This window comes from Aquarana catesbeiana, linkage group LG03 (assembly GCF_042186555.1).
Source record: "Aquarana catesbeiana isolate 2022-GZ linkage group LG03, ASM4218655v1, whole genome shotgun sequence".
NCBI lineage: Eukaryota > Metazoa > Chordata > Amphibia > Anura > Ranidae > Aquarana > Aquarana catesbeiana.
This window is the reverse complement of record NC_133326.1, coordinates 721,471,080-721,488,372: the sequence shown is the minus strand read 5'-3', so window position 1 is coordinate 721,488,372 and position 17,293 is coordinate 721,471,080. Positions and strand designations below refer to the sequence as shown.

The following is a 17,293-nucleotide window of genomic DNA, read 5'->3' as shown; positions in this document are numbered from 1 at the left end:
ACATCTTTACTGTGTATAGAAGCTGCTACAGCAATAATTGCATTTATATAACCCAAAAAAACTATATTTTCGCTGCAAGCTTTCTTTATTTTTTAAGCAACGGTTTGAGAAGCCAGTCTGTATGATGAGGGCACAATGTAGTGCATTGGGAACAAGATTAGAGATTTTTTGGAACAATTCTGGTTTCTCTTCCACAGACTTTGGATAGAAGTAATGGGTGCGGAAAAATTGGGCTTTGGGTGTCAGTGGTGCCTTCACACGGTAACCCTATAGAGGTACTCTTGATGAAAGCAAGAATTGGCCTTGCTGTCAAAAATTTAAATGATATTCACCTGTCAAACAGGTGCAGAAAAATTGGTCTTTGCATGTTAATTGTTCCCATGAAACTTACACCAAAAAAACTCTTCCAGATGAAATCAGAACCCACAACGCTAGGCAGCCTAGAAGTCTTGCAGAGATTTCACAGCCCAAAAACACTTAATCAGTGGTATCAGGGGCTTCCTAGCTGCTGGTAATCCCAGGACTGATTCATTTTGATAAATGTCAGACGGTCCACGGAATCTGTGGACAGACATGTTCTATTATCAGTAGGGATGAGCCCGATGCTTTTGACTCGAACATCGGGTGTTCGCCCGTTCACCTATTTGCCTGTTTGCGGCAAATTTGAAAGCAGCGGAACACCATTAAAGTCTATGGGACATTTGTTCCCTCCCACCTTCCACCTCCCTTGTCCACCCCCTCGCCCCTCTCCCCCCCTCTTCACCTTCCCTCGCCCCCCCCCCCACCCGGGCAACTGGGGCTTCTCTTCTCCTCTCTCTGCTTACCCTGCTGTGCTCCTGACAATAGTTTCCCCCTTACTAATATTCTGATATCAAATTGCCATAATACTGCCGAATTGATTATACTGCGATTGGGTGCTTATTGTATGGTTGATAAGAATGTACCACTGTTTTTTCTCTGTTTTGTCTGAAACTTAAATAAACATTTCTGTTTAACCCTTTCATGACTAAGCCTATTTTTGAAATTTGGTGTTTATAAGTTAAAATCCATATTTTTTGCTAGAAAATTACTTAGAGTTCCCAAACATTATATATATATTTTTAGCAGAGAATCTAGAGAATAAAATGGCAATTGTTGCAATATTTTTTATCACACGGTATTTGTGCAGCGGTGTTTTAAACGCAAATTTTTGGAAAAGGGACACTTTCATGAATTTTAAAAAATCCAAACAGTAAAGTTACCCCAATTTTTTTGTATAATGTGAAAGATGATGTTACGCCGAGTAAATAGATACCAAACATGTCACCCTTTATAATTGCACGCACTCGTGGAATGGCGACAAACTACGGTACCTATGAATTTCCATAGGCGACGCTTTAAAATTTTTTTACGGTTACCAGGTTTGAGTTACAGAGGAGGTCTAGGGCTAGAATTATTGCTCTCGCTCTGACGATCGCGGCGATACCTCACATATGTGATTTGAACACCGTTTACATATGCGGGCGCGACTTCCGTATGCGTTTTCTTTGCTGCGCAAGCTCGCGGGGACAGGGGCACTTTAACATTTTTTTTTTTTTTTTATTTATTTTATTTTTTTTTTTACTTTATAAATTGTGTTTTAAAAAAAATTTTTTTTTTTTTTACTTTTATTGCTGTCACAAGGAATGTAAACATCCCTTGTGACAGTAATAGGTGGTGACAGGTACTCTTTATGGAGGGATAGGGGGTCTAAAAGACCCCCTATCCCTCCTTTACACTTCAAAGTATTCAGATCGCCAAAAACGGCGATTCTGAATACTGTGTACTTTTTTAAATTCGGCACCATTGGCAGCCGAGTAAACGGGAAGTGACGTCATGATGTCGCTTCCGCGTTTACAATGAGAAGGCTGGAATGAAGCCGCCCACAGCTTCATTCCAGCCCGCCCCCAGCCGCCGAAGGCACAGGATCAGACACCGGGCATCCCGATCGCACGGGAGGCCCGGTAACAGTGGGGGGAGGCAGCGGGAGGGGGGATGTCCCCTCCCGCTCCTCCGGTATAACAACCGAGCGGCTTTTAGCCGCATCGGTTGTTATACTCGGGTAGTTGATCGCCCGCTGTAAACAACGGTACTGGGATGATGCCTGCAGCTGCGGGCATCATCCCAGTATAACCCCGGAAAGCCGAGTACGCATATCTGTGTACGGTCGGCGGGAAGGGGTTAAAAAATATATATATTGTGCCTGGGGGTGTCTATAGTATGCCTTTAAAGTGGCGCAGTTTTCCTGTGTTTAAAACAACTCCACAGCAAAATGACATTTCTAAAGGAAAAAAAAGTAATTTAAAACTGATTGCGGCTGTAATGTGCTGTTAAGTCTTGGCAATATAGATAAAACTCATTGAAAAAAATGGCATGGGTCCCCCCCAGTCCATTACCAGGCCCCTCCCCCCCAGTCCATTACCAGGCCCTTTGGGTCTGGTATAAATATTAAGGGGAACCCGAACCAAAAAATGTTTTAAAAAATTGCGTGGGGGTCCCCCCAAAATCCGTACCAGACGCTTCAGGTCTGGTATGGATATTAAGGGGAACCCTGCGCCAAATAAAAAAAAATGGCGTATGGGTCCCCCCAAAATCCATACCAGTCCCTTCAGGTCTGGTATAGATTTTGAGGCTAAACCTGCGCCAAAATTTAAAAAAAATGGCGTAGGGGTCCCCCCCCAAATCCATACCAGACCCTTATCCGAGCACGCAACCTGGCAGACAGGAAAAGAGGGGGGACAAGAGAGCCCCCCCTCCTGAACCGTACCAGGCCACATACTCTCAACATGGGGGGATGCTTTGGAGTCACCCCCAAAGTAACTTGTCCCTATGTTGATGAGGACAAGGGCCTCATCCCCACAACCCTTGCCCAGTGGTTGTGGGGGTATGTGGGCAGGGGGGCTTATCAGAATCTGGAAGCCCCCTTTAACAAGGGGCCCCCCAGATCCCGTCCCCCTACATGTGAATTGGTAACGGGTACATTGTACCCCTAACATTTCACAAAAAAGTGTCAAAAATAGTAAAAAAGACAGGAGACACTTTGGGACAAGTCCTTTATTAAAAAATAAAAAAATAAAAATATTCCACAATGTTGATCCATCTCATGCCACCCGACGTACTGAAAAATGCAAAAAAAAAGCCGCAACAGCTCCGCCTCCATGGGAGGCTCCCGCCAAGTGATGCTTTTTCTCAGTGACAGCTGTTATATAGCTGAGGGCGGGGCCAATCTGTGACATAAACGGTCACCCCGCCTCCTCTGACGTCACATGGGGTGAGATAGATATATATATATATATATTTATATTACATAGATCGATCTATCTATCTATCTATCTATCTATCTATCTATCTATCTATCTATCTATCTATCTATCTATCTATCTATCTATCTATCTATCTGTCTGTCTGTCTGTCTGTCTGTCTGTCTGTCTGTCTGTCTGTCTGTCTGTCTATCTGTCTGTCTATCTATCGACAAGGTTGCTAAACTTCTTGCTAACGTCCAACTAACCACCTACCCCCTGGACCCTGTTCCCTTGCAAATGCTACGGTCACCCTCTGGCTCTATTCTGCACTCTCTAACTCGCATGTTCAATCTCTCCCTCTATTCTGGCATCTTCCCCAACTCTCTAAAACATACACTTCTTAAAAATCCCTCACTGGACCCCACCAATCCTAACAACCTGAGCCCCATCTCCTTATTCCCCTTTTAATCCAAACTCCTTGAACGTTTAGTCTACAACCGAATGAGTGACCACCTCACTGAGAAAAACCTTCTTGATCGCCCTCAACACCCCACAGAATCTGCCCTCCTAATACTAACAAATGATTTACTAACGCCCAAAACCAATGGACACTATTCTGTACTCCTACTCCTGGACCTTTCTGCTGCCTCTGATATGGTTGACCACTCCCTTCTCCTAAAAAAAACTCCATGCCTTTGGTCTCTGGGACTGTACTCTTCGCTGGTTCTTTTCCTACTTATCCGTCCGCACCGTGTTACTTACAATTCTACTTCCTCCTCTTCTCTTCCTTTTTCTGTTGGGGTCCACCAAGTTTCTGTTCTTGGACTTCTCCTATTCTTGATCTACACCTCCCTCCTGGGACAGATGATAGCCTCCCATGGCTTCCAATACCATCTCCATGCCGACGACACCCAAATGTATCTCTCTACCCCTCAGCTCACTCCCTCGGTCTCATCATGTATCACTAATTTACTAACAGACATATCAGCCTGAATGCCTCACTACTTCCTCAAACTCACTCTATCCAAAGCCGAGCTCATCATTTTTCCTCTCCCACGTGCTTCTTCTCCTGATCTCTCTGTCAAGATCGATGGCACAACTATCAACCCATCCCCCCATGCCAAAGTTCTAGGTGAAATCCTGGACTCTTATCTATCCTTTTTGGCCCCACATCCAATCACTGACCAAATCTTGCTGTCTCAACCTCTGCAACATCTCCAAAATATGTCCTTTTCTAACCAATGACACCACTAAGCTTCTAATTACCTCCCTGGTCATCTCTCACCTTGACTACTGCATCTCTCACCTTGACTACTGCAAATCACTTCTAATTGGCTTACCTTTACATAGGCTATCCCCCCTTCAGTCCATTATGAATGCTGCTGCCAGGCTCATCTAACCTACCAACCACTCTGTGTTTGCTAATTCTCTCTGTCAATCCCTCCACTGACTCCCGCTGACCTAACAAATTCAATTTAAAATACTAATAACGACTTACAAAGCCATTCACAACTCTGCCCCCAGGTACATCACTAGCCTACTCGCAAAATACCAACCTAATCGTTCTCTTTATTCCTCCCAAGACCTCCTGCTCTCTAGCTCCCCTGTCACCTCCTCCCATGCGCTCGTCTCCAGGACTTTTCCAGAGCCTCTCCCATCCTATGGAACTCCCTACTCCAATCTGTCCCATTATCTCTTACTCTGTTTGCTTTTAGATAATCCCTGAAAACCCTCCTCTTTAGAGAGGCCTATCCTGCCCACACCTAACAATTGTACTTTTATTTTCTCCATCTGTTCATCCCCCACAGTTATTACCTTTTTGTATCACTTGACCCTCCCTCCTAGATTGTAAGCTCTAATGAGCAGGGCCCTCTGATTCCTCCTGTATTGAATTGTATTGTAATGGTACTGTCTGCCCTAACGTTGTAAATCGCTGCGCAAACTGTTGGCGCTATATAAATCCTAGTAATAAACTAAATGTATCTATAGACCTACTTACACCAACTCAGCGCTCTATTACTATTGAGTTAAAACAGGCAAATAACCAACAATCAATCAAAATGATCGCTAACGTATAAAAGCAGCCACTAAAATAACATATAAAACATAATAAACTAATCGTATCTAGTCCAGAAGCATTGAAAAATCCAACCTCCAATACTACAGCAGCGCTCCTGTCAATCCATTTCTTGACCGGCATTCATATGTTAAAACATATGAGAAACATTTGAATGGCGTAAGGTGGTTAAAGTTCAGAGAGTAGATGGCGATCCCAGCTGATAATAAACAAGCGTGCCCCGTACACCAAGATCTTCACCAAGTGGGTCACTCTCCCCTAGGGGTTCAAACTCAGCAGAAATAGAAAAATCACACGCCTTGATATAATCAGAGAAGTGTCATCCAAATAGCAGGTAGGTTAGAGATGTAGATCACTCCACGGATAGTCAGACATGATCTGCATCCCTAACCTACCTGCCATTTGGATGACATTTCTTTGATTATTAGGGATGAGTCCGATGTTCGAGTTGAGCGTAAATTCGTGAACATTATGTGGAGTTTGCGGCAAATTTGAAAGCCGCAGAACCCTGTTAAAGTCTATGAGACCCTGACATAAAAAAAATAAAAGTGCTCATTTTAAAGGCTTATATGCAATTTATTGCCATAAAAAGTGTTTGGGGACCCGGGTCCTGCCCCAGGGGACATGTATCAATGCAATATTGAGTTGGCCCACCAAATACTTTTGACAATTTAGTGAATGTTCAAATTGTATTGTGGAGATGTGATTTTTTTTTTTTCCCATCAGATCTCAAGCAAGTCCATACTCAGCAAACCACTAATTCGCCATCAAGAACCTTCCACACAAGGTCTTTCCAGGTACTTTGCTTAAATCATCATCTAGGCTTCCATATTTTACTATTTTTCAAAAGCAGTAAAAACAGTCATATATACATTTAAAATACAGTATACAAACCCTTACCCCCACCCACCACCCTTTCTCCACCTCCCCCAGCCCCAATATTCATTCGCCTTATCCACCCCCATTCATTTCCTGTCAACCAACAACACCACATACAATTTTGCCAGAATCAAATTCACACAGTCCACTTCAGATAACACAAACTTTCTTCTCACTTCCCAACACCTCACATCCCACATCACTACCCTTAGAATTGCAGTCAAAATCCAAATTTTTCTCTGTGTTGTCCTCTGCCCCTCCACCAACCCAAAAAACCAAACCACCTTCACCAAACTCTTCACACCCAACACCTCCTCCACAAATGGGGACAGCTTTTCTCGTACTTTCTGCACAAAAGGACAATAAAACAAAGCATGCTCCACTATCTCAAGGTCGTTACAATCCTCCCTAGGGCATTTATCATCCCTAGACAAATCCCTTGCTTTCAAGAAAGCTTTTGTCAATAGCGCTCCATGAAAAGCCAACCAGGAGATCTCTTTCTGTCTATTAGACACTCTCCCTAGAAGGAACTCTTCCACCACACCTCTGTCATTCTAGAGCTGAGGCCACAGATATTGGCTCTCACTTCCTCTCTCCGAATCCATTTTTATCAGACTCTTCTTTTCCATTGCAGCTTCTCCCAACTCCTTCAGCCTATTAACTCCATAAAAAGCAACCAATTTCAAATAGAAAAAGGGAGTTACCAAAGCCATAGGCCTTAATGAATCTTTCTTACACCAGCCCCATTTTATCAGGGCCCACCCAGCCAAGTGACGCATCAAAAAGGCGGTCTTACCCCCTGCAACAAAAGCTTTATAATGCGCCAACCAATAGTGCATGCTCAAAAAGGCTGGGACATCAGGAAATCCACAGCTCCCTCGTTCAAGACTCTTCATTACCGTCTTTCGCTCCACCCTCTCCATCTTGCTGCCCCAGAAAAAAACAAAAAGCACTCTTACTAACTTGCACATCCACCTTGAATTAGGAGGAAAGACCAAACTATAGTACAGCAACAATGGCAAGATCACCGATTTTACCACCAACACCTTCCCTGATAAAGTCAGCCTCCTCAGTTTCCAAAAATCGATTTTCTTCTGGATTTTCCCCATCGCCTTCTCTGCATTGGATTGGTTCAACAGGTCTCTTCCGAATTGCGTCCCCAAGATCACTACCGAGTCGACCACCTTCACCTCTTTCAATGTTCCAGATCCACTCAGCATGCAGATTTGACTCTTCTGCCAGTTGACATTCAGCCCTGACATGCTACTAAATGATTGTAATTGTAGCTCAGCCCTCTGAGCATCAGTCTCCGAGGAACAGACAAAGGTCACATCGTCCATATAGCAAACAGCTTTAACATATACACCTCTACTTCCTGGCAGAAAAACACCTTTTATACCTTTTATCCTTCTGTGCATGGCGAAGGAGTGGTTCAATTGTGCAGACAAACATGATGGGCGACAGAGGGCAACCCTGCCTTACCCTAGACCTAACAGGAAAAAAAACAGATAAGTTGCCATCAACTACCATTTGGCTCACAATCCCCGTATACAACCCTCTCAAGGTCTCTAGAAAGGGTGTTGGAATTCCCATCTCCTCCAGAACCTTAAATAAAAAAGAATGCGCCGCTCTATCGTATGCTTTCTCCAGGTCTACTCCTATGAAGGCCAACGACATATTGTTCAGCTGGGTATAAGTAACCAAGTCTCGTAGCAAAATTAAGATTTCAGAGATCCTTCTACCAGGAACGGCACACACCTGTCCCTCCCCTACCAACTTATGTACCACCATGCCCAACCTATTGGCCAACAATTTCGCCAGTAATTTATAGTCTACGTTTAACAACGTAATAGGGCACTAGTTCTTGATCTCTCGCCGGTCTCCCTTCTTAAAAATTAAAGTAATTGCCCCCTCCTTCATAGTAGAGGACAATTCCCCATTTGAAACACAGCATCTAACGATTTTTGTCAAATGCTCTTTCAGAGCTGGCCAGAATTTAATATATAATTCGACAGGAAAACTGTCTTTCACCAGGAGTCTTGTTCTTATGCATGCCCTTCAACGCGCTCTCTACTTCCAGTTCAGTTACATCATCCAGCAACCCTTCCGCCTCTTCCTCCCCAAACATCTTCCCAGCACACTACAATATTCCTCCTGCTCCTCCTCCTGCACTCCCCCTTGCACATCGTACAGATTTTTATAAAAGGAAAAAACCTCCTCCATCAACCTTTCACCCTTCACCTCCTCCTCTCCTGCCAATACTGTGGCCATCACTTTCTTACCGGAAAAGGCTTTCCTAAAAAAATACCTTGTACACTGCTCCCCCTCCTCCATATCCTTTATTTTAGCATTAAAGACAATACTTTTCCCTTTATCTCTTAACATCTTGTTTCTCATCTCTTTCACCTCTTTCAATTCTTCAGCCACATCAATGCCTATTTTTTGGCATTTATACAAAAAATGCAATTTCTTTATTAGAGTTAACCCTCCCTTTTTTCTCTCCACAGCCTTCATCCTACACATTTTCTGGAAGAATTTCGCCAGACATCCCTTGGCCCAATCCCACCACACAATGGCATTCACAAGATTCTTCTTTTGCTCCACCAACTCCTCCAGGTAAGTACTACATTTTCCACATACATCCTCATCCTCCAGTATTGTTACGTTTAGTTTCCACCAGCCATCTCCAAACTTCACACCTCCTCCCAAATCCAACTTGCAGCATAATAATCTATGATCCGAAAAGAGTACCGGAAAAGTATCATACCTTTTTATCTCTACAAATTCGGACACAAAAAGAAAATCAATAAGAGATGATACAGTCCTCTTATCAGAAAGGTAAGTATGTGTTGTCTGTTCCCCCTCCACCACCACCGCAACATCCTTGAGCCTAATCAATATTTGAGACAAAAAGTTGGGACTTTATATGAGACCATGACCATCTAGTACACAGGTCTCCATCCCTATGTATATGAGAAAAATAAGGGAAAATGGGGGAAAGGGGACAATTGTGACTTTATATGAAACACAACACTAGGGCAGGCTGAGTCATCAGGTGTAGAAAAAATGTAGGATTTATTGATACCACATGAAAAAACAAAGTGCAATAAATGATACTAACATATAATCACTAGATATGGTACAGAGTAGGTAAAACATGGCAGTAAGACATATTGTAGTAACATAGTAGCATGTTAAACACTGTAGCATAGGTAAATTACAGTATCATCAACATTACACCCAACATGTGTGTACATAGCCAATATTGTATTAAAATCACACTGATGGCTAAAACACTAAAATGCCCATGGTAAATGCATATTTGTTGTGGCATGTCAAAAAGTTGTGAATGTTCAATTGTAATGCTCGACGCGTTTCGTGGAAGTTTGTCCACTCATCAGGAGCAGCTATTTGGAAATATCTAGAATATAGTGTAAAGTAGTAATTAATAATATTCAATTACAACAGGAAGAGGGGAAGTAAATCCGCTAGTCCTAGCACTCTTACCTGTGGATATGTGGTATGATGGTGGTAGAACATATATAGTAATGTTAATGATGGTAGGGAATAATCAGGGGTGAATGTAGCATCCCCATGGGAGCTGAGGAGGTAACCAAGCGGCGGCATGGCAAGACAATTCAGGATACCGTAGAAAGATAGGTAGTATCTACTACCATGTTGGAAACCAAAGGGGAACCTTTCTACTACCTATCTTTCTACGGTATCCTGTATTGTCTTGCCATGCCGCCGCTTGGTTACCTCCTCAGCTCCCATGGGGATGCTACATTCACCCCTGATTATTCCCTACCATCATTAACATTACTATATATGTTCTACCACCATCATACCACATATCCACAGGTAAGAGTGCCAGGACTAGCGGATTTGCTTCCCCTCTTCCTGTTGTAATTGAATATTATTAATTACTACTTTACACTATATTCTAGATATTTCCAAATAGCTGCTCCTGATGAGTGGACAAACTTCCACGAAACGCGTCGAGCATTACAACTGAACATTCACAACTTTTTGACATGTCACAACAAATATGCATTTACCATGGGCATTTTAGTGTTTTAGCCATCAGTGTGATTTTAATACAATATTGACTACGTACACACATGTTGGGTGTAATGTTGATGATACTGTAATTTACCTATGCTACAGTGTTTAATATGCTACTATGTTACTACAATATGTCTTACTGCCATGTTTTACCTACTCTGTACCATATCTAGTGATTATATGTTAGTATCATTTATTGCACTTTGTTTTTTCATGTGGTATCAATAAATCCTAAATTTTTTCTACACCTGGTGACTCAGCCTGCCCTAGTGTTGTGTTTCATATAAAGTCCCAATTGTCCCCTTTCCCCCATTTTTCCCTTATTTTTCTCATCCTTGAGCCTAAAATCATTTATCAATTCATTCAGAAGTCAAGAAGTCACATCCACCCCTCCACCCTCACTGACTCCATGCCTGTCACACCCCTTCCTCACACAGTTGAAATCACCCGTGACAATTGTTGCCACCCTTCCTGGTAACTGCAGTTTTAAAACATCCAAAAATTCCTTTCGACCCCTTTTATCGGCAGGCGCATAACAATTGATCAGTTTTACTTTCTCATTCTCATATTCTAACAAAACTGACAAACATCTTCCAGGCACCACCTCCTAATATGACAACACTTTTAAATTGTCATTTTTGACTAGCACCCCAACACCTTCTGATCTGGTCTCACAACAGGGTGCCCACAAAGCCACTCCCTTCCCCCACTCAGTAATGCCACGCAGATCCTCCACACCGCATTCTGCAGACAAATTATATCCGCTTTAACAGATACCAAATAATCCAAAATTAAAGCCCTCCTACCACTAGCCTTTAGACTCCTAATATTTAAAGTAGCAACGATAAGTGCCATAATCAAAAAATAAGTAATTTTAGCCATCATGAAAATTAACATTGTTCCTTCTTAGACTCTCCTTGTCCCACTCTCTGATGTCTTCTTGGCCCTGGCGAGCTGGCGACCCCCTCCTCGGAAGCCCCAGGTGAAGCAATATGCAAGGAGCTTTCCTCCTCACTTTCAGTCCCTCCCCTCTCAACCCGAGTCCGCTTACCCGACAACTGGGTCTCGGATCCAGAGAAAGATGACATACACTGACCACATTCTAAGCTTCCATCACTGTCTGTATCATCCATATCTTCCTGCTCCTCTTCTTCATTAGAAGAAATATCCCCAATCAGCACAGGTGCCACAAATGGACTGGATGCCGGACTGGCAACCGGATTTATTCCCTCAATGATGATCTCCACACCTTCTGGAAAATCTTGGGACTGTCCAGAAAATCCACCAACTTCCATCTCCTCTTCTCGGGGGGAGTTGACATCCACGTTGAGACCACCTGCGTGATCTCCTTCAGTACCCTCCGCCAACTCGGGGGTTGCAGAGCCGTAGCTGGTGATGTCAGCCGTAGCCACAGCGTCATCACCTGTCTCCCTCACTCCGCCGCTCACCCCTGCTGCATCACCGGGTGGAACATCACTGGGTACAGACCCCGGGGTTTTGCTGGCATGGCGCCCTTCCTCAGGAGACTTCTGCTCAGCCCCCCTCCTTGTCTGTCCCTCTGTTCCTCCTCCCCCCATTCCATTATGGTCTTGGCGTACCTCCTCTTCTCCCTTGCATAATCTGGGCATTGTTTGGCCAAATGTCCCGCATGTTTGCAAATATCGCATACCTTCTACCTTCCCCGCAGTACAGTCCTTGGCTTTATGCCCCACCTGCTGGCAAAGCCTACATCTTTCACTCAACTCACACTCATTACTAGTATGGCCATACATCAGACACTTCCTGCAGTACTTTGGCTGGCCTTGGTAGAACAAGAAGTCACTTTCTCCTCCGACCGTAAAAACGGGAGGCGGCCGCCTCACTCCCCCAATGCAGTCACAGTCCAGCTTAAATCTGCCATAGAATCTGTATTTGCCTGTCAAAATCTTATACCTGTTCAAGATTGGTTCACCCCCTTTCAGTACTTCACAATAATTGTCAAGAAAAGCTCTTACCAGGGCTGGGTCAGTAAACGGGTTGTACATGTGTACCACGATCATTTTCTCCTCTTCCATAAACAAAGGAATTACTTGTAGAAATTTGAACACTCCTTCCCCTTTCTTCTTTTCAGCTGCTTCAAAGACATTCCAGCAGATCACTGTGGATGAAAAGGTCACATCATAAATACCCTGATTGGGGAAATCCTGAAGGCATAACACATCTCTCACCCGTATGTTAAAAGTATCCGTCAACACGTCCACGACCACCGTCTTCAATGACACCTGCTCCTTAAATCCTGGCATCACCAGAAATCGCAATGAGTCCTTCAACCTACGGCTCGCCATTTCGAAAGAAAGTCCAAGGTTCCGCCCGCTTACCTATGGGGGCCCCCACAAGGGGAGACCCCCCACAGCTCCGCCAACCGACCAATGCACCTATGCCCTCAGAAAGGCGATCGCTCCTCGTTGCCCAGGGACTAAGCCTAAGGCAGCAAGGGGGGCCTCCAAAAAGGGACGCTCCCCCCAAGGCCGACCGTCGGGTACCCCGGGCACCCTTCAACCAAGATACAAGTAAGCAGAACTACACTTGATCTTAGCCAAAAGGCCGAGAAGCGATCCTGCCCCAGGGGACATGTATCAATGCAATATTGAGATGGCCCACCAAATACTTTTGACAATTTAGTGAATGTTCAAATTTTATTGTGGAGATGTGATACTCCAAACACCCCTGATGAAGGAGATTTAATTTCCCCGAAACATATCGGGTGAAAAAAGTCACATCGATTCATTTGTAACATCTAGGATAGTGATGGCGAACCTATGGCATGCGTGCCATCTCTGTGGGCACGCAAGAGGGTCCAGGTTCATGGCGGGGAGAGCGTGGCCACAAGCAGCAGCGAGGTGCAGGAAACTGTCTGCACGAGTCAGTGGGCGGCCCCGCAGCCTCCACGTGGAAAGCTACAGGCCTAACAGCACGGGAGGGAGAGAAGAGCTTCACCACTTACTTGATGGCCGAAGAGGGGTGCAGCATCCCTGGCGCCTTCCGGAGCCTGGACTACTCAAACCTCCTCTTCAACAGTGAGGCCCGGAGAACAGGCTGACTGTGGGCCCGGAAGACAAGGACAGGTGGGAGGCTCAGGCTGTGAGGGATCCGCTGAATGGAACAGAGCAGAGAGCTCTCCTGGATCAAGAACAGAGACCGGTACCAGGCACAATTATACACTGACAACCTGCAGACAAAGACAGGGCAGTGAGGAAGAGCAGGGACTGCAGAATAGGACAGAGCTAGAGGTCTCTCTCTCTTCTCAGCTCCCTCATTTTCAGTCCCCCCTCTCTGTGTCCCCCTCTCTCTCACACCCCTCTCTCTCAGCCCCCTCCCTCTCTCTCAGTCCCCTCCATCTCTCTGTCCCCCCTTTCTCTCAGCTCCCCTCCCTCTCAGCATCTCTCACACCCCTCTCTCTCTCTGTCCCTCCTCCCTCTCTCTCAGACCCCTCCCTCTCTCTGAGACACCCCTCCGTCTCTCTGTCACCTTCCCTCTCTCTCAGCCTCCTCCCTCTCTCTATTCTCCCTCACTCTCCACATCTCTCTCTGTCCCCCCTCTCTCTCTTACCCCCTCTCTCTCTCTCTCTCTCTCTCTCTCTCTCTCTGTCCCCCCTCTCTCTCACTCCCCTCTCTCTCACACCCCCCCTCTCTATCTCACTCCCCTCTCTCTCACAAACACCCCTCTCTCTCTCTCTCACACAACCCCTCTCTTTCGCTCAGCCCCCCTCTCTCGTGAATTGCCGTGTTGGCACTTTGCAACACAAAACCAGCTTTATTATTTCAGTTTGGGCACTCAGGCTCAAAAAGGTTCGCCATCAGTGATCTAGGACATTTCCAAAGTAATATTTTATGCTGTACTTTATACATATGTTTTTAGATCTTTGTATGATGTTGTACTAATAAAAGTATTACATAATTTTAAATATATGTGTTGTGATGATAAGTGCCCTTTAAAATCCCATTAAGGGAAATTGTTTTTTTCAGTGATAAAGGGATGTTGGCATGTAGTAGAGTAGCCTCATTGCCCCCACAAAATGTATGTCTGCATGCTGTGCCTGATTTCCTTTTATTATAATTTTACCGTCTTGGCTAAACTGTACGGCTATAACCATAACAATCCAGCGTCACCCACCTAATCCTCTTTCTTGCTCCCTCAGGCTCCTCCAATCCATTATGCAGTGAGGGATGGAGACACTATGGACTCCACTGTTACTACTTGTCTTCAGACAAAAAACCATGGAAAGCCTCCAGGAAAGACTGCGAGAACATGGAGGCCCACCTGGTGGTCATTAACAGCGAGGAAGAGATGGTATGCACAGATATACACTTCCTATTGTAATAGTCCCACTGTCTGATCACATCACTGCCAGCAGTATTTGATTATTATGCTCCCAGCCTCACCCTGGGAAGAGATTGTCCAGTTTGCAGGACAACAATCTAAGCACTGGTAGACTGAGAGAGATTATGACTGAGTCAGGTCAAATGAAAAGTTAACCCTTTGTACACACTACATGTTTTAATAGAAATCTGCACCCTTTATAGAATCTCCTGGTGAAATTCTGACATTTAAAAAAATGTGTGTGTCACTTGCTGCCTCATCCGGACAGGAATGTAACAGAGCGTACACTGCTGAAGCTTCTTCACAGAGACAAAGTTCTTAGATTTCTAAATAGAGCATTCAGCTTCATGATTATCAAATATTGAAAAAAAAAAGGTGCAGGAATTATATACAGACAAAAATTAACTTCAATGGCATCCCAGTCTTAGTCCATGGGCTTCAATATTAAGTTGGCCCACCCTTTGTAACTATAACAGCTTCAACTCTTCTGGGAAGGCTGTCCACAAGGTTTAGGAATGTTAGGAGTGTGTCTATGGGAATGTTTGACCTTTCTTCCAGAGCATTTGTGAGGTCAGGCACTGATGTTGGATGAGAAGGTCTATTTTGCAGTCTCCACTCTAATTCATCCTGAAAATGTTCTACCGGGTTAAAGTCAGGACTCTGTGTAGGCCAATCAAGTTCCTCCACCTCAAACTCACTCACCCATGTCTTAATGGACCTTGCTTTGTGCACTGGTGCGCAGTCATGTTAGAACAGGACAGGGCCATCCCCGAACTGTTCCCACAAAGTTGGGAGCCTGGAATTGGAGTGTGTCTTAGTATGCTGACGCCTTCACCTGAACTAAGGGGCCAAGCCCCACCCCTGAAAAACAACCCCACACCACAATCCCCCCATCACCAAATTATTTGGACCAGTGCACAAAGCAATGTCCATAAAGACATTGAAGATTGGGGCCGGGTGCATCGATTAGGGGGGCAGCGCCCCTGTGCCCCTAATGGAGCGGCCGCCACTGCAATCCAGTGCTCCTCATCTCTTTTAATGTTACAATGAAGACTTGATGGAGGTTCTAGTTCCTTCCCAGTATATTAAAAAGTAGAAAGAAAACGTTTTGGTTGGAATTCTAGCCAGGCCACTAGCATGTTTAGGAGGTCAGCAAGGAAAACCTACATTCTTCTCTAATTATAGGTTTCCTTTAGGGAAAAAAAAACAACTTTCTTATGGATATCCTTCTGGCTTCATGGTTCAAGTATTACCAATACACCTGAGTAATTAAAAAAAACCCTCTTTATTCTATGAAGCCAGATCCTCCTCTTCTCGAGTCCCTCTTCGGGTGCTTTAGGATGAACATGCTTGCTGCTGGGCTGCTGGTGGAGTAGTACAATGGATATATGGTTTAAATATTCTGCGCTTACCAAAAATAGTAATGTGAACGTGATTATGTTTAGGGTTTGAAGGTTTTGCTCAGTGCACAGTGTGCCACATGTATGCAAAATTGATGCAACACCTCCAGGATGGATACGGTTGTGACAGATGTGAGCGGGTTGCCCTTCTGGAAGCTCACATTAGAGATCTGGAGGAGCAAGTTGCAACACTGGGCAGAAAGGACAACCTTGAAAGGGGTCCTCTGCTTGCTGTACAGGTGGTCAGTAGGGTTGATGTGGAGGGGCAAGTCAGGATTATCGGATAGGAAGATGGTTAATGTAGTTAGAGGGAGTGGAAAGTGCTCACAGAAAAAGAAGGCCAGTCTTGTATTTGTGCATCAAAACAAATTTGCCAAGTTGGGTGAAGTTGGGGAGGTGGCAAACATAGAGGTGGCAGCCCTAGATGTCACTGCTACCCTTAACAGCTGGGAGAGCAGCCCATCTAGTAGAGGTGGTGAGGGGAGTGCAGGTAGGCCTAGACAGTTGGTGGGAATGGGGGATTCTATAATCAGAAGGACTTATAGAATAATTTGTTGCCAGGATCGCCTCAACCAAATGTTTTTCTTTCTCCCTGGTGCTAGGGTTTGGCATGTGGTGGACCGGGTTGATAAATTACTGGGAGGGGCTGGGCATGACCCAGCTGTCTTGGTTCACGTTGGAACCAATGACAGAATACATGGAAGGTGGAGGCTCCTTATGAATCAATTTAATGAACTAGGCTGCAAGTTGAAGGGAAGGACCTCCAAGGTGATATTCTCTGAAGCATTGCCTGTGCCATGCGCAACACAGGAAAGGCAGGGGGTGATTAGAGAGCTGAATGCATGGCTAAAAACTTGGTGTAGGGAAGAGGGATTTGGGTTTCTAGAGCACTGGGCTGACTTTTCATTGGGGTGCAACCTATATGCTAAAGACGGTTTGCACCTGAATGGAAGGGGGTCTGCTGTGCTGGGGGGAGAAGTTTATGGGAAGGCTGGAGGAGTATTTAAACTAGGATTAAGGGGGGAGGGTGAACTAGGATTCCATTGGGCAGACAGGTCAGTTAAGGGTCAGACATTAATGGAGGGTGGAATGGGGATAGATGGGGGGAGGGTTATGGCAGGTGACAAGAAAGTTCCCACTTTGCAAACAACCATTGGAAATTATAGTGCCATTTGTACTATTAAACAAGATATGAAAAACACCAGAGCAAAATGTAATAATGCAATAAAGTGTTTGTTCACCAATGCCAGAAG

At 44.7% G+C, this 17,293-nt stretch overlaps 1 protein-coding gene and 1 pseudogene across 2 annotated transcripts in view; one reads left to right on the top strand and one right to left on the bottom strand.

Moving 5' to 3' along the window:
• Positions 1–17,293, top strand: part of LOC141133724 (uncharacterized) — a 103,480-nt gene that overhangs the window by 54,099 nt on the left and 32,088 nt on the right. For both annotated transcript variants that reach the window (XM_073623247.1, XM_073623246.1), the window contains exons 8-10: positions 6,064–6,134; positions 8,724–8,832; positions 14,459–14,610. In XM_073623247.1, the coding sequence (XP_073479348.1) occupies positions 6,064–6,134; positions 8,724–8,832; positions 14,459–14,610 (332 nt within the window). The remainder of the gene's footprint in view (positions 1–6,063; positions 6,135–8,723; positions 8,833–14,458; positions 14,611–17,293) is intronic.
• Positions 12,706–12,876, bottom strand: LOC141135985 (U2 spliceosomal RNA; annotated as a pseudogene).